This window comes from Alosa pseudoharengus, unplaced genomic scaffold, assembly GCF_046254945.1.
Source record: "Alosa pseudoharengus isolate Yale_2024_CS ecotype anadromous, Long Island Sound unplaced genomic scaffold, YU_APseudo_1.1 YU_APseudo_1.1_scf_5, whole genome shotgun sequence".
Taxonomy (NCBI): Eukaryota; Metazoa; Chordata; class Actinopteri; order Clupeiformes; family Clupeidae; genus Alosa; species Alosa pseudoharengus.
In genome coordinates, this window is record NW_027468837.1 from 36,303,674 (window position 1) to 36,329,774 (window position 26,101).

The 26,101-nt window shown below is 43.4% G+C and overlaps 1 protein-coding gene across 1 annotated transcript in view; it reads right to left on the reverse strand.

Annotated features, from left to right (window-relative positions):
* LOC143104420 (acid-sensing ion channel 1-like) overlaps nucleotides 1-24,536 on the reverse strand; it is a 29,790-nt gene extending 5,254 nt beyond the window's left edge. Inside the window, exon 1 of the mRNA XM_076268473.1 lies at nucleotides 24,123-24,536. Coding sequence (XP_076124588.1) covers nucleotides 24,123-24,484 — 362 coding nt within the window. The 5' untranslated portion in view covers nucleotides 24,485-24,536. The remainder of the gene's footprint in view (nucleotides 1-24,122) is intronic.
* Nucleotides 24,537-26,101: the final 1,565 nt, after the last annotated feature.

The window sequence follows — 26,101 nt, forward strand, 5'->3', positions numbered from 1 at the left end:
ACACTGACTGGAGTGTGTTCGCAACTCAGGCCATGACTCCCACACGAACATGGATTCATATGCCTCCTCCGTTCTGGATTGTATCAACTCCAACATCAACAGTGTCACCACCCTCAAACGGATTACGACTTTCCCTAATCAGAAGCCATGGATGAACAGTGAGGTCAGACTCCTGCTGAAGGCACGAGACAGCACATTCAGATCAGGTGATGTTCAAAGCCTATATGGCTCACCCAGGGCTAAACTGAAAAGGGGCATCAAGAAGGCCAAGCACAACCACAAGCTAAGGATTGAGGATCACTTCACCTGTGTTGTGCAGCTGACTGAGGTTTGGACTGACATATTTAATCTGTCACTAGCCCAGGCAGCTGTGCCCACGTGCTTTAAAACCACCTGCAACAAGCCTTAAAGGTGCTCTAAGCGATGCTGGGTAACGTCGCTTCTGTTGACTTTCAAACAAAACAGAGAGCTAGCTCACTACTTCCTCCCCCTCCCTCCCGTGCTGCTCCCGTGCAACTGAAACTCTTCTACACGCGCATCTCGTCTGTGATTTGCTGGAACAGTTTGTTATGTTTTTATGGGCTAGGTTTGCCCAGGTTGTTTTTGTTTTTGGAGCCTGAGCTGTCCACAGAGATCGCGCTTTTTTTACAGTGTATTCAGGACACAGACAGCTAGCGGTTGGTTAGGTGATGTTTGCAGTAAGTGAAATGTGAACATAAAATGTTTTAGCCTATAAAATGCGTGGCATCGCTTAGAGCACCTTTAATGACTTCCGCCCAGTTGCTCTCACACCCATCATCATGAAGTGCTTCGAGAGGCTGGTCCTGGCCCACCTCAAGACCTGTTTACCACCCTCACTGGACCCTTTCCAATTCGCCTACCGTCAGAACAGGAACACAGAGGATGCCATCTCTACGGCACTTCACTCTGCCCTGTCCCAACTTGGCAATAGCAACACCTATGTAAGAATGCTGTTCATTGACTTTAGTTGAGCATTCAACACCATCATCCCCTCCGAATTGATCACCAAACTCAGTGAACTGGGCATCAATACTTCCCTCTGTAACTGTATTCTGAACTTCCTAACCAACAGACCTCAGTCTGTTAGGTTAGATAATCACACCTCCTCAACCATCACCCTGCATACCGGCATACCACAGGGGGGTGTGCTGACTAAATAAGGTCCACCGGTCTCCTCAGATTCAGCGCCGCAGAGGGCGGTGAAAACTGCCCAAAACATCATCGGTTCCTCACTCCCCTCCATCGAGGCCATCCAGGGCAATCGATGCTTGTGCAAGGCGTGCAGCATCATCAAAGACTGTTCTCACCCCAACCACAGACTGTTCTCCCCACTCCCCTCCAGGAGGCGTTACAGGTCTCTCCGCACCCAAACCAGCAGGTTCAGAGGAAGCTTCTGGAAGGAAGGAGATTCAAGGAGGCAGACATCTAATCTAATCTAATCACAGTAAGGTGGTATGGGCCACCAGGGGTGAGGAATTCAATGTCTGAAAAAGAGGGGTGCTTGTCACTTTGGGGGAGTGGAAGTGGGATGGGCACACACATGTGTCCACATTATTCATGAAACCTAATTTTCATCTTCTGTCCTTTCTGTTTGCATAATGACTTGAAGTCTCAGCAGGCTAACTAGAATATGCTTCTTTAAAAATGTTAACAATCCTGCTCTCAATGTGGATATTTTATATAATATAATTCTGCTCTCAATATGGATATTTATATAATATATAACTGACAGAAAAAAAATGCAAGGTTATTTTTTACATGGCTTAGGATGCGTCAGGCAATGTCTACCATCACATTAAAATCAATACAACGCAGCTTCAGCCAGAAATAGAAAACTGGATTTCTGAATGCTGAAGTGCCATGGCGACACGCCCATGTTAGGCTCAGGAATAAGATGGATAGTGTGAGGTCTCTGGTAATCTCAGTACAGTGAGATCTTTAAAGCAGTCTTGCTTTCACATTGCTTTTGTTATTACCATTGTGCTGCTTAGTTATAATTTGCATTTTGCTTGCTTTTGACCTTTGTTTTGACCCTTGAGTCATTGATCATTTTCCCTTTTGTATAATCACTAGCACTGTTAATATTTCTACATGGGTTCTATCTGGTAATTGGCTCTTTTCCCATATCTATTGCATTATCCTGGTTTAAAAAGACTACCTGTCATGGATATGTCTTCATACTGGAAGCCACGTGTGACAAACTTTCAAAGTAGATAAATTCTAAAGTAATTTCAATGGTTTACTTTCTTCAAACATTTGACTTCTGGATGAGATCATTTCAATGATGCTGTGAAAATCTGAGAATTGTACCATTCCAATAACACAACCACTTATGTAATTGTGCCCCCCCCCCACACACACACACACACAAATAAATAATAAATAAGTAAATGAACAAACAAATACGCAACAAACCTAAGAACAACATCTTATTGGTATGATAAAGATCTCTCACACAGAGACACTGTAGAGCTGACTGAGTTGATCGGTGTGTTTACCTGGGTTGTGTGAGACTTGTCATTATTCAACCTGGGCTTAATGCAATTACAATGATGAAATTGCGAACCACCTCAAAACATGATTTAGGCTCAGTTCCTGCTATCCGGGCTTGATGAGGGTTCCCAGACTTGCGACTCGGGGCGTGTTGGGGAAGGCTAATTCATTCATGCCAGGTCTAATGGATTGGGAGTGAGTGGTTGGAAACAGCAGCGTCTGTTATTAAAAGCTGCCCAAAAGGGCCCCACCCGACCGCTCAGCTCACATGAAACAGCTCTCCATTTAACCCTAATCAAATGCAACACTCCACTCACAGAGCCAGAGCCGCACTGGCGTATACGGGGCACCAGTAACAGCAAATTTCAGAGATGGAGAGGAGGGAAGACGGGGGTGGAGGGGGGGTGTGTACAGCCATGGGAGATGTGTGTGTGTGTGTGGGGGGGGGGGGGGGTGTGTACAGCCATGGGAGATGTGTGTGTTGGGGGGGGTGTACAGCCATGGGAGAGGTGTGTGTGTGTGTGTGTGTGGGGGGGGGGGGGTGTGTGTACAGCCATGGGAGATGTGTGTGTTGGGGGGGGTGTACAGCCATGGGAGAGGTGTGTGTGTGTGTGTGGGGGGGGGGGGGGGGGGGTTGGGGGTGTGTGTACAGCCATGGGAGATGTGTGTGTGTGGGGGGGGGGGTTGGGGGGCTGTGTACAGCCATGCGAGATGTGTGTGTGTGGGGGGGGGGTTGGGGGGTGTGTACAGCCATGGGAGATGTGTGTGTGTGGGGGGGGTTGGGGTGTGTACAGCCATGGGAGATGTGTGTGTGTGTGGGGGGGGGATTGGGGGGGTGTGTACAGCCATGGGAGATGTGTGTGTGTGTGGGGGGGGGGGGGGGGGTTTGGGGGGGTGTGTACAGCCATGGGAGATGTGTGTGTGTGGGGGAGGGGTATCCTAAATGAGTAAGGGTTCAAAAAGATGATTGCAGGGCAAACAGCACCATTCACAATTAATTTGCTCCAGAAAGGCTACGGCTTTCCGACAACCCACAGCATCCCAACTCGGGGCTATATCTCCGCCGTGAGCACCTAATTGGTCACGTTTCTCGAGAGAGATTTAAAAAAAAAATACTATCTAGTCTGCTACTTCTTGTATGTGTAGCACTGGCTCAGACTCTATTTCATCCTAAGGGTATATTTTATCCCTAAACTGGGATTGTGCTCTTCCAATTAAAAGCACAGGTTCAGCACAGCCAAGTAGTGAAGCTCCCACTAAACGTGCGTCCTCATGGACTGCATGTACCCTTATGACTTCATGATTCTGTGCTGGACTCTCCCACTCCAGTCAGGTCTCCGTAGCTGCCTTACACTCAGAACTTAAAGTGATGACAGAGCAATTCAAAGAAAGTTACTCCTACATAAACTATTTACTGTCTGGATCAAAAGGGTCCACTTCCCTCTTTTTTATCCTCCACTGAGCCATAAACATAGGTTACGTTTCTGTAATATATTACGTATTTGTGTACAAAAAATACTCACGGGGCTCTCCATCTCTCTCTCTTTCCACCTCTCTCTACCTCTGCCCCTCTCTCCATCTCTCTCCTTCTCCATCTCTTCTTCCACCTCTCTTTCCATCTCTGAAGTTCATGTTCTCCTTGCCTGCGTTGCTGGTTTCTTAACGCCCGATTAACTTTGCATGGACTTGGACTTTTAACTTCCATGTCCTGCATCTGCAGCCCACGCTGCTTAGGTCAGGTCAATTTATGATTTCCACACACTTCAGAATTTTCTCCGTACATGTGTGTGTGTGTATGTGTGAATGTGTGTGTGAAAGAGCGAGAGAGAGAGAGTGAGAGAGAGAGAGAGAGACCGACGTGGGTAAAAATAGCCAGGGTCTCGACCAAAGAGCAGGTTTATTAAAGAGGAAAAAAAAGGGTCTAAAAAAGCCTGCAGTCTCGTGCTTATCACATCCACACAGCAAGGCAGATCCAAACAACTCAGTCCAATCAAACGGGTCTGAAATGATCACATTACAGCACGCCAACATGTCCTGAGTGGCTGGGTGTTAAATCTGCTGGTGAGAGCCCGTGTGTTTGAATGGGGAAACGGAGCAGAGCTTCCTCCCACATGATGAGAAGCTGCGGTGAGACGCCGAGGGCTCTGATTCAGTGAGGCAGCCGCAACGAAGTTACTTCGCCGTGGCTTTGATTAAGTAGGCAAAACTTAATTGAATTGGACCCCAAGTTTCCAACGTCTTAAGGTGCAAGCAAGCTGCCAAAGGAGCACTTAAGCTGCAGTGTTCACGTTCTCTCTCTCTCTCTCTCTCTCTCTCTCTCTCTCTCTCTCTCTCTCTCTCTTATATGCACACACACACACACACACACACACATGCACACACAAACATGCCTTGGGGCTCTGGGCTTTAGCTGAAGCAGCGCGGCCATGGCAACAATAAGCTTTAATATCAGGCCCTGTGTGTGTGTCTCCCCAAAGCCATGCGAGCTTCGGGAGGTGAGACGAGGCGGAGGGTGGGTATGTGGGTTTGTGTGGGGTGCAGGGGTGTGTGTGTGTGTGTGCAAGCGACGCACAATTGGATTAGGGGCTCACAGCACTTTCATTTCCAGATGAAAGTTTAGGAAGGGAAGGAACTGCATCTGCATCCTCTCCTCTCCTCCCTCATACAGAGGGATAAATACACTTTCTTCCCCTCTCTTCGTCTCTCTCTCTCTTGCTCTCTCTGTCTCTCTCTCTTTCTCCCTCTATCTCGCTTCCTAACCTTATCTCTCTCTCCTTCTCTCTCTCCCTACCTCCATGCAGGCCTTCCAGATTAGCATGGGCAGGCTCTAATACAGCCTCACTCCACATGGCCTTCGACCACAAACAAACACGGCGAGATACAGCTAAGCTGGGGGAATGAACTGTCACCCACTCTTTTATTCTGGATATTGCCAAGAAGTAAAAGGTTTTGTGTGTGTGTGTAGGTGTGTGTGGGGGTGGGTGGGTGCACATGTGTGTGTGTGTGTGGGTGGGTGGGTGTGTACATGTGTGTGTGTGTGTGTGTGTGTGTGAAAGATCTTTTAGAAAAGCACTTTCTCTTTTCTGCTGCTGTCTGAAGAAATGCCGTAAACATGAAGCGATTTGAGCTAAATTAAAGACTGCTCTTTTCTCTGTGATCACAGGACGGATGTTTTTGTATCTGAACATTTGCTTAATTGCATTTCAATTGCGCCAGCATTTTTTCTGTGTGCTTGTGTGTGTGTGTGTGTGTGTGTGTGTGTGTATGTGCGTGTGTGTGTGTTTAGTGTACATGTCCACTATATGTGCAAACTGTATGTCTTTATGTAGACCCTACAATGCGAGCATTGAGACTAGCTGGACGGCTGAAACGTCTGCTCTTGCTCCCAAAATTAAATGGAAAAACTCCTTTCTGAAGACTTTGTTTAAGTCATTTCTTTCAGTGTGCGAACTACTCCTCTCGCTCTCTTCGACCCTATAATGCGACAATTTTCATGATGTCCTGTCACAATGTAGTTGAAAAATTAATAATTGTGACAAACTGTATATTTGAACATATATTGAACATGGTATTTCTGAAGAGTCATTGTAGAGTTGTCTATGTGTCCTCTATAGATTCTTTAATGTCCCCAGTACAGGGGGATAATCCATTTCCAACATCAGCCCATGTTCCATAGCAAAAGAAGGGGGTGCACATATAACATATAACAAAATAATACAAAAAAAACACAACAGTAACATAGAATCCCTCCCCCACACTCACAACACCACATATAACATGTAACATGTAACATGTCAACTGAATAAAGACTCCCTTCTTCAAAAACTATGATGCCTCAGTGTTGCGCTCAGTGGTGTTTTAACCCCCTAACATCGTCTTCCAGGCAGAGCAGCCACTTAAAGGCACCTAACCCTAACCCTAACCTAAACCCATGCCTAACCCTAGCGCCTTCCAGGCAGCGCTGCCTTGAATACAATGTTGGGGGCTTAAAACACCACGAAGCCAGTGTTGCATGATCCAGTATCTGAGGCGCTTTTATTGCCAAATTTGAAGTAATCAGATCTCTGAGAGCTGAGTCAGACGCCGGGCGTCTCCACGACAGACAGGAGTTTATTAATACAAGCCACCCGGAATGTTCCAGGCCATCAGACCGCAACTCAGAGATGAGATTCAGAGAGACACTGAGAGTCATTATTTTACTGCCAAATAGAAAGCAATGACAACAAAGGAGTGTCAGAGAAGCGTGAGAGAGCATGTCACGCACAAGACTCTGCCACAAAGGAAAAGTGTATGTCTGTGTGTGTGTGTGTGTGTGATAGGGAAAAAAACATGGATGTGTGAGATGAATACTTCTTTAATCTGCTGCCAATTTAAATTTTCAGTTTCAACATTTTATTATTTTGGGGTGCCCAAGGCATTGTTGATGTGACACACAGACACACTCACCCACACTCACTAGCTATATTCGAACAGACAAAACATGCAAAATGACAATTGGTTGATTAATGCATTTATTGATTGATTGGTTAGTTGGTTGGTTGGTTGGTTGGTTGATTGATCAGATCGGTTCGTTGATAGGTTGGATGACCAATTGAGTGATTGATTTATTCACAGACAGTTACAGCAAGTGAGGGATATGCTGAGTGTGAGTAAGATGACAGGTGTGAAATGATAGTCACTTGTCTCCGATTGGCCAGGGCCTTTTAATATATAGGGTGTCAGATCTGGAAGTGTTGATGTGTAAACGTATGGTTTGAAAATAACTTTGGCTCTCTGAAGGAGATGTGCGTGTGTGTGCAGTGGTGGATTTAGCAAATTGGGGGCCCAAAGCGAAGGTATGTATGGGTCACCCCGATCCGATCTTTAAAAGAGAACAGGAAAAAATTTAGTCTACTGACTGAATGGTGGATAGGCAGGTAAAGCTAATCTACGGGGAAGTAAAGGCCCTTCCCCTTTAAATCCTTCATACACTTCTTCGCTCCAAAATGAAGATGGAAAGCAGAGAACACACAAAGTGTAGCACTACACAAACTAATAGGCTACTCATGAGAAACCAACAGAGCAACCCCCCCCCCTCCGAAAAAAACCTGGTGATGGCCCTTTAATTCCCCTTTACACCTGTTTCCTTTTCTCCTACTCATATAGGCAACTTTAAGAGTCTAATTTTATACATTTCATTTAATATAGGCTACTTGCATATTAATTGATACACTTTACACTTCTGTATACTATCTTATCATAGCCTACACCAGAATAAGCATCAGGTGGCTGAAAAGCAGTCATTTCCAAGTACCTATTCCCTGCTGCTTTGCACTGCTTGAAGTCTGATTTATAAGTTCACCATAGTAGGGTAGCCTACACACAATTTAACCTTACGGCAATGGCTAGGCCTATATGGATCTATTTAAAGTGCCAATATTATGACTATTTTTCAACAAGTTAAAATAGGTCTATGAGTTCCATAAAACATGTTTCTGAAGTTGTTTGCTGGAAATAGCTTGTAGGAAAAGATTCTTACCTACCTCTATTACACTCTTTTTCAGTCCCTGTCAAAGTGTGCTGTTTCTGCTGCTCATCACATATTAATGAGCTGCTGCTCACTTACCCACGCCCCACTCCATTAACTGTTACCAGGGTCATTCGTGCCAAATCAACAAATGCCTCCAGCCTAGCCTGACCATCTTGGCTTTGCTTCATACTTTATGTCAATAATGCTAAATATTACCCAACAACTACTGTGCAAAGGTTTAAGCTTGTATCTACATTATTTTCTGAGATATGTAGGCTTAAAAAACAGTTGAACTTGGAGGCTTGGTGTGGAGAGGTGGGGTGTTGATTATGCAACGTCTGAAACACGCCGATTCAAAATCCCCTAACATCTACTACAACTTCGTTTTACATAGTATAGCCCATAGCTTACACTTAGCCTACCATAATCTCTATGTAAAACGGTTATCTTGCTAGCTATCGGAACTAGCTCCCCTATTTCCACCGGTCCCGTATTTCCACCGTCTTGCGTGTACCGGTATGTGTCACATAATTTCCATTTCTATACAAACCAAGACAGCGGACTCCTATAGAAACGCAACCACCCACACCATAGGTGTATCTAAATTAGCTATGTACCAAAAATGACATTTTACCGTGACTCGAAGAGCTGTAAACAGTGTTGTAAGGCTGCGTGTACACAACCGCTTGGAGCTCCAGTGGAATTTTTATTTCACGACGAGAATTCTCGGTCTAACCGCCATGTGCCGTTGAAACGGTGTAAATAGGCGACCCATCAGGCCAGCACTATAACCAAGGGGGCAGGCGAATTCCCGGAAGTAGAAGAATCGACGTAGGCTGGAGGGACCACCTCTCTGCTAACTCCCATAGAAGTCCATTCATTGTAAGATTTTTTTGAAATACCATAACTTCATATAACATATATCCTGTGCCGATATTGTAACTTCTGTGTAATCCACATAAACACTACAAAGGCAAAACAGACTCCACTAGCTCGTCCGTAACGTTGGTTACCCGTAAGAAGAACGGTTAGCTTGTTCGGTTGGAGGGAAGCTAGCTTTGACGTAATCTCTCTTTCGCGCCGTAGGGAGATAACCGTATTGTTTGGATAAGAAGCTCAGTCCACCTTGTCTATGACGGTAACTCATAAGCAAAACCTAGCATACACGACCGTATGTTAAGGTAAAGCATTACACAGAGGGAACCTAATAATAATAAAAAAGTAAACCTAATTTTTTTAAAAAGGGCACTAATCATTTCAGAGGTTTTCGATGGATTGACCGTAGGTCGGAAAAGTGGAAAAAAGATTAGCTTCAAGGCTATAACTTTGTTTTGTTTTAGCATGACTGTTTTTGAAGATGATCATGTAGGCTATGGTAGCTTCAACATTAACTCGACTTGGTGAGGATGATATTAATAATAATACATAAATAAATGTTTAACTTTGATGACTTTGAAGGCGAAGGAAGTGTAAGAAGAATTTCTGTGTATCTATCATATGAGTTACAAGATTCAGTTCGATGGCTAACGTCACGAAGTTAAGTGTGAGTCTGCGCAGTACTGGGGGGACCAACTGAAAAATCGTTCTATTTGACTCAGTGCCCTCCCATTGAAAACGACGGAGTCTGTTCGTCCATTTCTTTTACTGTCTATGACTATAACTCCGAGCGTGGTAAACAAAATCGGATATTTCAGGCAGTAAATGCTACCAAACCAGATTTTGTTCAAATCTACACACCTATGGCTACTGAAAAATGTAAGGTTCATTTAGTAAATGTTATTTTGAAGTGTTAAAAAACATTGTTGTTTTAGAATTTCTGAACAAAAGTGGTGATAATTGGGGGTGTTACCATAGCTATCTAACAGTGGAACTTCAGTAGGCTATCCTACAACATTAGCTTAGCTATCTCACCTAATTGTAGGAAATATGTAAATGATGGAATTAGAATGAATCCCATGAACAAACAGATAACTCTTACACCAACCTTATTTTGTGCCTTTTATTCACGTTTGTTCAACGATTTAGTAAGTATAAATCCTTTTCCCTGCCCACTTCGATGCAGCTCCATAGGTTTCCGTTATATTCACGTAACGTAATTGCCCTAAAAGGAGGTGGTGGGTGGGAATATTGAAATGTTTCGGCTTGTGACGTCAAAAGCTTGCCGATTTTGACCAGCTCACCCTGGAGGCTGAAGGCAGGATACATCCAGAAACCCTTATCTCACTCAAAACAGCCTGGGTGTTTTTTTTCCAAGTTTGTATGTGTATGGAAGCACCAGAGACACACAATAACACATCAAATCCCAGAAAAAGTGATTTTTTCATAATACGGGCACTTTAAGCTAGGCTTTAATGTCACTCGGACAGACCGACAGATTTTCTTTTACTCATCCGTCCATGCCATAAATGAATGCTAGAAATGAATGCTATAGACAAGCTTTGCTTGTGAAGGAAGTTGTAGCCTACTTTCCTTGTTCAATGTGCTTGTTGAACGATGCTGGCAAATGTCTCCGTTTCCCTGTCATCATGATTGCTCTCGTCTTGTCTCACCCTTTCAGACATACGTGTAAGACCGGAGGTTCGGCCGATGTTAAACAGTGGGGCCGTATATCTGACATAACGACATAAACGGTCATATGGAAGTCCAGACTCAGCCGGTTGTTCTACTGCTCCCCCCCTAGTATTTCCTCTGTACATTATGTAAATGTGCTGTGTCTGAACAAAGCGTAGAACATGCGGTTAAAATTCACACCTAGTGAGAGGGCGTGTCGGTGATGTTTCTTTTGTGCGTAGGTCCGTATAAGGTCAGTAGGCTATAAGGTCCGCATATTAGCATCATATCTGAATCATCCGAAGGGTAGGACCTCCATTTGACAAACCACCGCATATACTCCGGAGGTTATATCTGAAAGCCCTAGTTGACTGGTTGTAACAGAGCCCGTCTGTGTGTGAGAGAGAGGAGAGGAGAGGAGAGGAGAAGGGCTTAAAAAGAGAAAGCATGTGAGACTAGCGTGGGGTAATATGATAGATGCAGGGGTCAGGGCGGAAGCTTCAGATGGTGATGGAGATGGTGACATGCACATGTGTGCTCCACAGCTAAATGCCTACAGGGCTCAAGAACACCAATCAATACCTCTAAAAATATCACTCCACCGATGGATAATGAACAGCTCTCTCACTGCCTCTCTTTCATGCTCATGCTATCACGCTGTGTCTTTCTGTACACACTCTCTCTCTCTCTCTATGTGTCTGTGTGTGTGTGTGTGTGTGTGTAAGAGAGAGAGAGGGAAGAGAGAATATTTATGCATATGCATGCACATCTAAGCCAAACCTAATATAAATACTGCCACAAAACATATGTTACAAGTAAAAGAATACCGGTATGCACAGTGGCTAGCAGAAGGAATATGCAGTGGCTTGCAAGTTCTACATAAAACCTGTCCATCTGTTTAGTATAGATCATCACAGATGAAAATGCCATGTATGTTTTAATTAGGCAATAAGTCTACGCATCCCCCAATCAATACAATTTGCTAACTTGTCTTTTACCATAAACCACAAACTCTAGGTACAAAAGGTAAAGTTAAAGTTGTCTGGTATTTAGACACCTTTATGCAAATCGACAAAAAAGGTTAGCGTTTGATTAACCTGTAACTGTACTAACTTAAAATGTCTTTATAAATAAGTCCTAGAAATGTCATTACTCAGTAAGTACACTCTGTCACTTAAAGGTACACTATGCAGGTTTAGGTATTTTTGGCAACTGTAGAGCCCCCTCTAGAGTCGTGATTTTTTTATATTTTACTCTGCTGTTGTAAATAGCAAACTTCTCGTGACTTATCCCCCCTGTACACAATGAAAATGCTTTTGTTGTGGAGGTGAAGGATTAACAACAGGCTGCAGTATCGGGCCGCAGTTCTTAAAGTTGCATGCCTGGTTTTCTCAGTAGCAACTCACTACGTCTATGCTGTATAGCTATGCTAGGTGAACGATTCGCCAATACAAGTTTGTTTACCATCAAGTTGGCTTCGGAAAAGGTTATAAGGTGAAAATCTTGCATTGTGTACCTTTAACTGCACTTTAATTGATTAACTCATTACACAATAGACTTGCCATAGACAGTGCGTTTCTTGGCAACCTTTCTGATAGAGGAAATATATTTCTTGGTGGAAAAATGATTATCTAAGAATAAATTGTTAGATTTCTTGTGCATTTATTTTATGAAATCTGGCCAGGTATATCATGTAGTAATCCTTATAGAAAAGCAATAAGCCACTTGACTCTGTAGGTACCCCGCTGTGCGTTGTGCCTAACAACGCTTAGTTGTTCTAAAATAAGTATAAGTATATATACTCTTTTGATCCTGTGAGGGAAATTTGGTCTCTGCATTTATCCCAATCCGTAAATTAGTGAAACACACTCAGCACACAGTGAGGTAAAGCACACACTAATCCCAGCGCAGTGAGCTGCCTGCAACAACAGCGGCGCTCGTGGAGCAGTGAGGGGTTAGGTGCCTTGCTCAAGGGCACTACAGCCGTTCCCACTGGTCGGGGCTCGAACCGGCAACTCTCCGGTTACAGGTCCAGAGTGCTAACCAGTGGGCCACGGCTGCTCATGATGGCCATGATGGTCATGATGACCCTAACCTAAAATATAACCAAAACTTGTAACAACATACTGTAAATCATCACCGTAAATAATCACTGCTTAATCATTAAGGAGGAAATCCTCCCATTCACGTGTAAATTGTGCGTAAACCTTGTTTTTATACACTTCAGATACGCACCTCTGTGTTACGCGTATTGTCCCATTCTCGCTTCTGTCACACCCACAATGTGCAAAATCGAAATGAAGGCGGCCTTAAGAAAGAGGCGGGATTTATTTAAAATAGAACCAGACTGATCCACCACCTCATTAATTTAGGTTGATATGAAAACGTGGAACGTGGACTTTCTCATTGCCCTTATGAATGCCATTTAAATCCGGAAAGAACACAAAGTCTTTGATTTTGAAAATGCAAACATGGTGAACTGAATAGCGAAAGCCTACAGTAAAATGGTGTCCTTACATAGCCTAACAAAAAATTTACTTCACGAAATTTCACTTTCGCTTTGAGGTTTGTTTAGAGTCAAGACGTGCTTGAGGTGTGTAGATCCATAATTTAAAAACTCACTGTTGAGAAAGAAAGTTGCAATGGCAGCTGCTTCTCATACAGTACAATATCAATGTACAGTATCTATGCTAATGAAGCTGTAGTCTGACACCTGCAGTTTTGAATACAGTAGAGAAACTGGCATAACAACACCAGCCTCTATTACAAATAAATCAAGAGACAGGCAGATATACAGTAAACGCTGCTCGACAGTCCAGACGTCTGTGTAAATGTACAGTATGGATGACGTCGGTCAAATTGGAAAGAAATGGACAGATTCGAACGAAGCAGGCTCTAGGATTATAACTTCAATTTAAAACTGAAGATGCACAGATGTCGGTGAGCTCCAATATCCAAAGTGTGTGATTAACAGGGTTTTTCACTATTTAACAATGTAGCCTCATGGATAAGGTAATGTTGGGAAATATGCCACCGTGTGACACTGTAATGGGTGAAAACATGAAGCCTTATCAGCATATTAAGCACCACATTTGATACTGTAATGTTAATTTGTAAAGTTCTATGTAGCCTACATGTACTGTATGTGTAGAACTAGGCCTACTGCCGATATCAAGCAATATGCACCTTGTAGTGGCGCTCGACCTTAATACAGCTCTACGGAGCGCGTAGCTGGAAAGGTGCTTAAGCAGTGGCAGAATGCGCACAAGAGTTGTATAAGAAACGCCCAGATTTTGGGGTTGCTCCTCCCAAAATGTAACTCCCTCTATCACGCATAAATGACAGATTTAAGCGAAGGGGAGAATTCAAGTGAAACTTGCTCACCCACTCCCTCCCTTGCTCAACCACTCACCCACTCACTCCCTTGCTCACCCACTCACTCATCCACCCATTCCCTCCCTTGCTCACCCACTCACTCACTCACTCACCCATTCCCTCCCTTGCTCACCCATTCACTCCCTTGCTCACCCACTCACCCACTCCCTCCCTTGCTCACTCACTCACCCACTCCCTCCCTTGCTCACCCACTCCCTCCCTTGCTCACTCACTCACCCACTCCCTCCCTTGCTCACCCACTCACCCACTCCCTCCCTTGCTCACTCACTCACTCACCCACTCCCTCCCTTGCTCACCCACTCACCCACTCCCTCCCTTGCTCACTCACTCATTCACTCACCCACTCCCTCGCTTGCTCACCCACTCACTCACTCACCCACTCCCTCGTTTGCTCACCCACTTCATCCCTTGCTCACTCACTCACTCACTCACTTACTCAGCCACTCCATCTTTCTTGCCAGCTTTTATCTTGCAGTAATATCTTCAGGTAATCAGCTGGCCGTTAAATAAAATCAGCTCTGAGAGGTTAATGCATTTAGGCCTTTTTAATACGAGGGGTCTTAAAACTCAACAGCATGGCAGAGGGGAGGCTTTGCGTTAAGCTTTTTCTGACTGAATGACTCAGCTGTTCAGTGAGGACTCGTCGCTCCCGTTCTCAACCGATATGGCCGTACAAAGCTGATGACAAATCTCCCGGTGAGTTTGCCTGTTGCTGTAATAATAATAATAATATACATTGGAGATATTAATATTCCAAGGGTTTTGTGACCCTGAAAAATAGTGAGAGACGAAGCTTGAAGCTTACAGTGCCATCTCGAACACAGAGTTATATTTCCATTTATCACGGCCTTAAGGCCCAAGGCTGGCAAGGAACAGGTCAATCAGGGGCAAATACACACACACACACACACACACACACACTCACATACACACACACACACACTTAGTAGTCCAATCCCAAATAAAGAGACAAGGATAAGGACATAACACAGGTTATAGCCAGGTGTGGAACAACTGAAGGGCACACACAATGACACAAAAGCTCAGTCAACTCCTCAACAGACACAAAATGAAATCTGAAAACAACAGAAACAGACACCAGACAATGAAGCACAGAAAAAGACAACTGACAATGAAGCACAGAAAAAGACAACTGACAGGATAATTAGCCGGGGCAGTCTGTCTGCTATAAGGGAAAGAGGACACTGCATTTTGTATTTGTTGTGGATGTACATACTCCTCTCTGTGTCTTACCTGGTACCTAAAACATCATAAAAAAAAAAAAAATTTTTATAGAGTGCGGTGCCAAACATCAGAAAGCTACACCGTAAAACCGATCTACAGAGTACAAACAGGTGTACGAACCATTCTTTGAGGATACACACAGAACAAATATCCTGTACCATGAGGAACAACTGACTTAAAGGTGCTCTAAGCGATGTCTGGTCATGTCACTTCTGTTGAAACAAAACAGAAAGCTAACTTGCTACTCCCTCCCCGAGAGCTAGCTTGCTACTCACTCCCCCTCCCTCCCATGCAATTGAAACTCTCCTAAACTCGCATCTCATCTTGTGATTGGCTGGAACAGTTTGTTATGTTTTTATGGTCCAGGCTGGACCAAGTTGGGTTTTTTTGCCGTTTTTGGAGCCTAGGCTAGCCACAGAGACCGCATTTTTTTTACAGTGTATTCAAGGCACAGGCAGCTAGCGGATGGTGAGGTGATGTTTGCAGTATGTGATAGAAAATGTTTTAGCTAAGAAACCACGTACAGTAACATCGCTTAGAGCACCTTTATCAACCATGGACCATATCTTCATGACTGATAACAGGCTTCATGTGAACAAGCTAGAATCAACACACACTCAGAGGTATAATCACCCTTATCCCCCAGAGACAAGAAATACTTTTTTCTGATTGGCTAATAAGGTGGCTATTAATTCTTTATATCAGGACACCTATGAAGTAGGCCTAGATCTGGTAAAAAAGTTTATGTATGAAATCTCTCTATGCATGTGACGGGAATGAAAAACAATATTGGATGGCAGTTATTATCGCCTCAGATGGCACAGCATGAATAACAGACCCAATTCTGTAATGAAAACCATTGCATGGGATCAAGAAAACTTCCAATAACAATTGTCTATGAAGAAATGCTGCTGTCTTATCTGGGCCAAAGCTCAATTAAGATGGACTAGGTGAAGTAGAGAACTACTGTACCCTGTGGTTAGAAGCAATTCAAATTTGTAATTCTTTTTGGAAGTCATGGATTCCACATCCTCTGGGTTAAAGAGGAGAAGGGCCATCCAACATTTCATTAGTGCACAATTTGAAATCAAGCATCTATGATGATATAGGGGTGCATTAATGCATGGACAGCTTGCACATCTGGAAAAGTACAAAAGACCTCTGAAGTTCGCCTACAAAAAAGCTACCATCTTTGCCCAAACAAAGAGACTGGTATCTTGAGATTGTTTCAATGGGAAAATAATATGGGGATTTTGAATTATCGCACCTGTTAAACTCTCGCAGGGACGAAGAAATCGGAAATGCAGACATTTGCTCTACACAGTTTTGTCCTCTGCCTTTGAGTGGATACTGTGATCTTTGGTACGTGAAGAGACGCCACACTTTGATCTTTGCTACCCCAGAGCTAACTCACAATGCAACCTGCCTTAGGTAGTTAGCTTCAATTAACACCCGGATCTCCTTATATGGGCAAATATGGCAGCTTTGGTTCCTTTTTGTAGGCGAACTTCACAGGTCTATAAACATTGATTGATAAATACAAGTTTTGGGCAACATATGCTGCCATCCAGATCATATCTTTTTAAAGGAGGGCTTTGATTATTTCAAACTGCTTTCTGCACATATTGCAATAGTATGTCTCCATAGAAGAAGTGTGGTCTGCCTGCAGTCCAAGCCTGTTCATTGGTGTGTCATTAAACCAAAAACATAGTTAAGAAGACCTCAGAATGTTGAGCAGTTGAAATCCCATATCAAGCAAGAATGGGGCAACTTTTCATTCTCAAAACTCCAGCAACTGTGTATTTTATTTCATGTATACAGTAAATAAAAATATTCTGTTACTTATACGCTGGTCATAATCTCATCCACATGTTCTCTACCATTATTCAGTTAAGCAATTAGCCCCAAGAGGTGCCCTAAGAAATTTCTAGCCTTAAAGGCTCCATATATGTGTGTGCTGTATGCTTTACTCGTGTGTTCTTTTTACTTCTGTTTGTGTGCACAGATTATTCACAGAAGTGTGTGGGTGAACAGAAATTGGGCTGATGAAAGATCAGAAAGATTTGCATCAGTGGCATTCTTCCTCAAGGTGATTGGGCCTTAGTGCTTGTTTGTTGAGATAGAAGGGGCACTGAGAGCAGCCATATCCTACTAGGAGGGTTGGCACCTTCATGTGTGTTAGGTCGGCCTTTGGGTAAATGTCACTGATGTCGGTTGTTAGGGGTTACATCCTTCGATCATACGATGTTGTGCAAAACAGGTGATGTGCTCATCTTGATTCCTGTCATACCATACTTGGAGATGTAAGCTGTACGAATGCTCTATAAGAAGTTTGTCTTTTCTGTGGAACCGCAGACTGCGTCTGGTAGCAACACGACGTGGGTCTCCGGTGCCGTGAATAAAGCTCTCTGAGATTTCTGACTTGACTACTGACTGGCTGAGACTTTGTTCAACTGATTGCTAAAATCCTAGGCCAATAGAGGCTGTAGGTTCCCGTGATTTAGGGCAGCCGTGGCCTACTGGTTAACGCTTCAGACTTGTAACCAGAAGGCTGCCGGTTCGAACCCCGACCAGTAGGCACGGCTGAAGTGCCCTTGAGCAAGGCACCTAACCCCTCACTGCTCCCCGAGCGCCGCTGTTGTTACAGGCAGCTCACTGTGCCGGGATTAGTGTGTGCTTCACCTCACTGTGTGCTGAGTGTGTTTCACTAATTCACGGATTGGGATAAATGCAGAGACCAAATTTCCCTCATGGGATCAAGAGTATATATACTTATACTTATTTTAGAACAACTAAGCGTTGTTAGGCACAACGCACAGCGGGGTACCTACAGAGTCAAGTGGCTTATTGCTTTTCTATAAGGATTACTACATGATATACCTGGCCAGATTTCATAAAATAAATGCACAAGAAATCTAACAATTTATTCTTAGATAATCATTTTTCCGCCAAGAAATATATTTCCTCTATCAGAAAGGTTGCCAAGAAATGCAGACGCAGAGACTCTAACTGTTGTATCAATTTATGGTGGTGCAGTAATATAGAACGAAATGTGGTCAATGTGAAGGGTTGTGATATGTTTTACAACGGCATCAAACACAATTCAGCCAGTCATAATCAAGGACTGGAACTAACCGTTTTAGAATACTAAGGGGGAAGATCATGCGGTAACGGAGTTACACATTTTATCCTGAGATTTCCTATACTATACATTTTTTAGGCTTAATGCCATTGAGGGGGGGGGGGACTGCTTTCATGATAACGGAGTTACAGTAACAAAGTTACAGAACAGCATATTTGAAAGGTTTCCTAAAAACCCTTTCACTAGTTCACATTCCTGAATTTGCATAAAGACATACACGCATAATACATAAAAGCATAATAGAAGAGCATGTTTGGCGGGGTCTCTGGCCATGGTCCTGAAGGGCTTTGCGGAATCGTGCCGGAGTCGACTGCGCAGGCAGGAGTCGGGCAGGATTCCCCCATACACCCCCTTATTCTTTAACTATGGAAGACGGGAGGCGTAAGAGGAGGTGGTGGGTTGCGAGCGGAGTAACACCGATGCTGCAACTTCGACAGGTAGACTGTGAATAAGTAACCTGACTGATTGAAGCAGGAGGCGTGGCAAATTCTGTCACGCTCCTCCCGAACTTCCGTTTGTAAACGCCATTAAGATGTATTTTTACTTGTTTACTATTTTTATTTTTCATGTCAAAACCATAAAAAGGGAAATATGTACAGTATAACATAAAACAACAATAGAATAAGAAAAAAGTTGGTTGTATCTTTGACAATTACTAAGATAAATATGTTTTTCTAGAGCACAAACCCTTCATGCCTGACACTCCACTTGTCATTGTAGACATGTATAAATGTTTATTTTTCACCCTAGATGTTAACATGCATGTGATCTTCCCCTATGTATCTCCCCCCTCTCCATGACAGTGTCTCAGTGCCCAGACCTAGCATTTGATTAGATTTGAATCATTAAAGACTAAACACTAATAAAGTGCCATTAAAGTCTAGACAACAATCTGTAAAAGCCTGTTTCATTTCATCCACGCCCTCGTGAGAGAAACAAAGCTTATTTTGATTTGTCTTTCATTACTTCAGAAACCAGAGGAGAGACATGGTAGTTCTGTAGAATTACTCATTGCACACACTATCTGAGCAGTGCCATTTCAAAAGAACCAATGCAAAAACCTTGTAAGCTCAAACAACAGCAGTGATGGCCTAATAAAAAGCATGTTTAGTAGTGGTTAAATAGATAGGAGTCGTTCATGTTGTTGTTTTGAGGCCAACTCCTCTTGACCCTGTCAAAGTGTCCTTGAGCAAGAAACAGAAACCCAACCCCTCCTGCTGTCCTGGTTTGTGTCTCTGCCGTCTGTGAGTGAATGTGTGAATGACTGAATGTAAATCAGTACTCTTAAGTGCTTTAAGTGCTCAAAAGTCCATTTACCATTTGTCATCGTCACAGAATCTCAGATCTGGACCACAGAAATTCTAAGAATTATTTCACCTGGCTGACTAATGGGAAAGACAGGTGCGTCTATTTGTCCTTCACACGACCGTAAAGCATGAAGATGGATTTGAAGATGATACCAAATCTAGGCGCCTATAGGTGCATTCCTCCCTTCATGTTGTTGCTTTTAAGATAGGATAGATAGGATATATAGGATAGATAGGATAGTTTCCATGAAAATACTTTGCATGTAGCCCCTGCTATTTGTCCCGCTATTTACCTGGTCTGTGGGTTGACCTCTTCGTTATGTGCTCGATTAGCAACACAGTATCGTAACAGACACAAACAGCACATATCTGGACAATAGATAGTGTCTCAATGGGTGACTGCCCTCACAAAGGCTATCACACCTTCTCCAGCCTGCTGAAAACCAAAAAGCCCAGTTTGCCCACCTCAATATGTGCAACTCTACAAGTTGCAGCAGAGGACCTTATCGTCTCTGCCCTGAGTTTCGCATAGGTAATCTTTGCCTAAACTATGGTATTGTCATTTTCTTACCTTAAACTAAGATCAATGACTATAATTTTGTTATAACGATAGTTTGTGGCCTACAACATTATGTGGGTCTGTCAGTGTAGATGTAGATGCCTGCTATTCCTTAAGAGTAAAAGCTACACAATTTTACCTTTACCGTTCTTCTACCTTAAAATAATGGCTTGCCACACTGACTCACAATAACAAGAATGGAGTCTCTATTAGATTGCCGATGCACGTCCAGAACGCCTTGTATTGCACTATGTAACGTTGTTGCGGGTAGGACCATGCCCTTTTTGTCAGTTTTGGATGAATTCGGTACCCCTTATGGGTATCCAGTACTTTGACAATTGATTAAAGGGGGAATTCCTACATTGTGTTACCTTACAGATGACAAAATGGTTGAACAGAGTATTTTGCCTTGCCTCTAAGGTTAAGCGCTGGTTCTTTCAAGAAAATAGCCCAGATGCTATTTCACAAGCCCATTAGATGAACACACACTGTATACTCGTGAGCATAACACATATATAACCACAGTTAATAACCGCACTGCACCCTGGGAACATTAACACAGAACACAACGGCTTGACCACCCGCATGCACGTTACAATATAATGCATGTTGTTTTGAACAAATGCGTCTGCTAATAAATTTAAATATAAACATAAACTAACACGACTTCCTGTGCAATTGTTGACTGCACCTTTAAGGAAGATCTTGGAGTAGAAAGATCTGACATTCAGGGTCCACACTCTGCACATTAACATCCACATTATCATTAATATGAAATTAAATCGGCATTTCATGATGTATCAAGGATGAGTGACATCATTATTACCTCCATAGGCTATTTGTTATACAGTCAGCACTATCCATTCTAATATCAGCAGAACAAAAAGAACAAGAGCAGTCAGGCAGATACCAACCCTCGCCCCTGTCACACTCTGAGTTTTTTAAAGGCCAACAGCAGCTGGGATAAATGAGTTTTTAAATTTGTTTTACCAGCATGTATACAATTGTATCTGTGGCCTGACAGACACAACTTCTACAAGGGGTGGCCAGGATCAGCCAGAATTGGACATCCTGACCTTGTTCCTGTGTAAATTTGTTTAAGTTTGTAGCTGCAAATTTCCTACACATCTTAATGATACCCTGAAACCTTTATATTTTGGAGTTATACAGTAAAGTTGCCATCCTACTTTCCCAAATGAATTCAGCCTTGCCTAGCCTGGTGTCACCACCACCAAAATGTTGTCTATTTGCACCAGGGTCGGGTAACTCTCCACAGCATAAGGATAACTGCCACTGGTCAGAGAGTGAAAGGACACTGAGCCAAATTAAATAAGCTCAAAATGTGCTTCCTATCCCATGCTGAGAACTGAGCTGACAAAGACTTTGACTAGAGTGGCATAGCTGAGCAGCCTTACTCAAGCTAATGGCTGAATTAAACTTAAAACAAAACCATCAGAACGAGACAGAACTGAGGGAGTCATGCCTCTCTCTGCATGGAAATGTGTCTAACTGAATATTAGTCTGATTTACCAGAAAATGTAACTTTAGCAAAGAAGGAAATTCCTTACAGGAAATTTCTGAGGGGTCTTTGTATTTACTGGAAAGTGCCCTGATATACTCCAGATGTTTTCTGGTATAAACAAAGAGATCACAGTCTACAGAAACTAGACTCCACCCACGTTTCCTATAGTCCACCACTGTGTGCCGATAATCCAAAATAAAGACAAACCATCAAAAAGCTCAGAGGAAACTTTGAGAACATGGTTATATTTACAAACTACCTCCTCTTAAAATAATATCCAGGGAAAAAAGATTATTTTGCATTGAGAAGAGCCTTGCTCAATGAATTGTTTTAGACGTTTTACCATCTTTTTGTGGTATTGAAACCATCATCATATTATTCTCTGTGTACTCAGATTATTTGATCTCATTATCAAACACAGCACTAAGTACTCCACAAAGCTGGTATTAGAGAACCTACTTCAAACAATTTGACTTTAGCATTCTATTGCACTTTCTCTGGTACGAGGTCAGAAAATGATGGATAATATTTGAAAGGGAAGTGAGACATCAGTTATCTAATTTACAAGTTATCTGGAACACAGCATTTGTCTACTGTGTTTTACATGAACAGCCGTGGAGAACGCACATCTCCCACCTGCCCCTGCTGTATGTGACTGGCTTAAAGGTAAACTATGCAGTATTGGCAATTTCCTTACTGTTTTCTCGGTTTTTGCTTCTTTTTCGCTGGCTCTGTCATGACAAATGTCTGAGAAACTCCATCGCTACCTTTTTCTAGCCGGTGCCTGGCGTGTATGTGTATTTGAATGCAGTAAAGCAATTTGTTACACTCGTTATACTTCCTGACACTGAGGCCGTCGGTCCGCCGGCCCACAGCAAGGATGTTTTTTCCGCTCACAGGCGCTAGGGGGAAGCGACACGGCCACCATTCAACCCGAAAAAAGTAATATAACCATTCCAATGACTCTGAAGCTGGTAAATGAAGGTAAATGAAGCTTAAAAAAAACTTGCATATCAAGCTAAAAAACCTGCATAGTGTGCCTTTAAGTCATCAGTTCCACCACGCCTGATTGGCTAAACACATTTGATTTAGAACATTTTAATCACACTAACATTCAACAAGTGTGTTTGGAGTAGACACAGATGGGGGATGTTGCAATATAGACCCTTCAACTACATAAACAAATGGCATTCCTAAGGCATTACTGAAGGCACAGAAAACTAAGTCGAGCTAATGGTAACTCAGGGATAAACAAGAATAAGAGTTGACATTTTGTAGAGCACTACATCATATTATCTGTACTGATTTCTCAATGAAGGTCTATAAGGGTGAGGACAGGAGAAGGAGTAAGATCTCCTGCCTTGAGGCGTACAGGACGCCATTAAATCAAAAGCAGCCATGCCTACTCTTTCATCAGGAGTTAGGCCAACAGTCAGCCAAGAGTTATAGACACCCTGTGCCGCTTTGTGAAATTAGATGAACAGTCACAAATGCCCTGAATCATTTGCACGCTTACATGTAATGAAACAGATCTGTCTCGATATTTGTTGTGTATGCCTCTGATAAACGGAGTCTCTTTCAGGTGGAAAAGAGGCGGTGATGCCCTGCAAGTGGGACAGCTAGGGTAAATTGCCAGCCCGCTGCCACACAAAACACACGCACACACACACACACACACACACACACACACACACACACACAAAACATACGCACACACACACACACACACACACACACACACACACACACACAAAACACACGCACACACACACAACACACACACACACACACACACACACACACACACACACACACTTCGAGGTAGAAAATGACAACTAGTGTCCCAGTGGCAGATGGAGGAGGATAGTTTCAATCAGTGACACATATGTGGCCCTCTCTAGGTGAGACTTCTAAAGCCTGTAACCAATAAGCCAGATGGCAGAGGCTCACCATTAGCCTCCTGTCAATCACAGCCTGGGACTCATAAATTAATACAATTATTTTTAGCCATTATAAATGTATATTCATATTGCCCTGTGGGTCAGAGTGTTGCTTGAAACTATTATAGGCCTACAGCTTGGAAACAGTCAAAAATGGATAGAGCACAAGAGGCTATTTGTTTTCACACTGTGTTGGAAAAGAAACAGACCTGGAACTGGAATCTCTCTGGAATCTTTCTGACTTAATAATTAATTATATTTACATTCATTAATATACAATTAAGTATACTGTCGAAATAATAGTGTGTGTGTGTGTGTGTGTGGAGGGGGTGCTTCGGGTCAGGTGTAATCAGGATGGACATGCACAACGCAGGACAGGCACTACACTAACCTATGGTTCCACTGTAACACACACACACACACACAATTGTCGCTCACCTTCCGTTGAGAAGTGCAAGTAGCTCCCCTGCGTGGTAAAGGTCGTTCCGTGTCACGCGGCTGAATCGAAAGGAATTGAGGTTGCAGAAGGTGATGGCGGGGAAAACCATCAGCGGCGCCGTGACTTCGTCCAGTTTAGTAATATGTGGGTACTCGAAGTAGAACTGTACTCTGTCGATGCACACCATCAGCAGCACGCTGACGGAGCCCATGAAGAAGAGGATCCACAAACAGCGCTTGATGCAGATTCGCTCGTATGTAAACATGTGCGAGATGCCATGCAGCGTGGACCTGCTGGCGAAAACTTCAATGGGAGGTGGTTGCTCGCAGTCCATCTCTTCCACATCTGCCTTCAGGTCCATGGCTGCCGTCGATCCGACTGCGTGAACGCGGGTGTACTGAAGAAGGGGAATGTTCGAGCCTTTGGGGTGCAAACTACCAGACAAGCAAGTTCACGCCCTTTCACGCGCGTCTTTTAGTGGTCAGTCAAAGTATGAAGACAGCTGACGCACTGCCATACACAACAGTTTGAAACATTAAAATACAAAACCCAAATAAACGTATATTCACAACAGTTCACTTCAAAAATCGTAGGCTATTGGGCAAAACAGCACTGGCAATAGCTTGTCAATAGCTTGTCTTTAGGCTATTCTGGTGACAATGTTACCAGAGTTTCTCTTTAGTCTGAAACACCTGTCAAGTGAATCAGTCAATCCTTTTGACAACAGCAAATTTCCAGATACCTGTGTCTCAACTTTAGGCAACAAGCCACCTTGCTTCACAGATAACTTCTGTTTACAAAAATACTGAACGCACAAAGTAGCATTTAGAGAAAATGGTTGTTTATGAACCAATACCACGAGGTTGTATCCTCCACTATGACGGACTAAGCTGAAGTGTCTCAGGTGCACATTTGTTACAATGCGAGTTAAAGATCCACACAAGAGAAGAGATTTGCAAAAAGGTAAAACAAGGCGACGTGCGCGGTCCGAAATCCCGATCTTCCTGTGAACGGCACAGACAACCACACCAAAAACAGTTGCAGGCTACTTTTATCTAAAAAAAGGTACCACAATATTAAGATACTATCCTCTTCTTCGAACAGGCGACACGGTGGATGCGCACACTGCACAGTGTCTCAGTGTACAAAATCCAAGTTCCGCGCTTCACACAAAACAGAGCCCCAGTAGATGAAATCGGTTATCTCCGCGCTTCAGTTAATAATGTTGCGAAAAGAGATTTACTGGACCGCGCGTGGTTTCGGTGGTATCTCCAAGTCGCGTCTGTGGTCACGTTAAATTTGCCATTATCATTCACTTGCAACCGATGCGATTTTTTAAAACCAACCAAACGTTTGCTCAAATGCGACGAACCTAACAGTTTACATCACAGGCAATTCGTTCTCAGGGAGACACTCGGAGAGAGCTGAGACAGACCACCACCACTGTCGCGGCTATTTTTTTAAGGATCGTTCGTCAGAGAGAAAAGGGAGGGGGTCTTTGGAGGAAAAAAGACAGAGGGGTTGGGACGCAGCGGAGGCAAGCGGGGGGAGAAGGGGAGACACTGCGCCGTTTTGATTCCCAGGCTTTATGCTGACGTGGACGGCAAACGGTGGAAGTGCCTGCGGGTTTAATACAATGGATGTGTTTGCCGAGATAGCCTAGCCTAGACAGTCACAACAGAAAGGAGAGGACTGTGTCTACCCAACACCCCTGCAGAGAATTCTAGTCCTTAGGTTGAATGAGCTGTTACCTGGTCTAGTGCTTTGTGTGTGTGTGTGTGTGTGTGTGAGAGAGAGTGAAAGCCATAGCCTCGGGCCACCAGCAACCCATGACACTGCACACAATCCATCTTTAATCCTCTGTATTGCTGCATTAACTGTTTCTCTGTCACAGCCATTGATCAGTCAACGGCAATCAATACTTTGCCCTTTGGATATGCTTCTTTACAATCCATCTTACATACACACAGAGGTTACT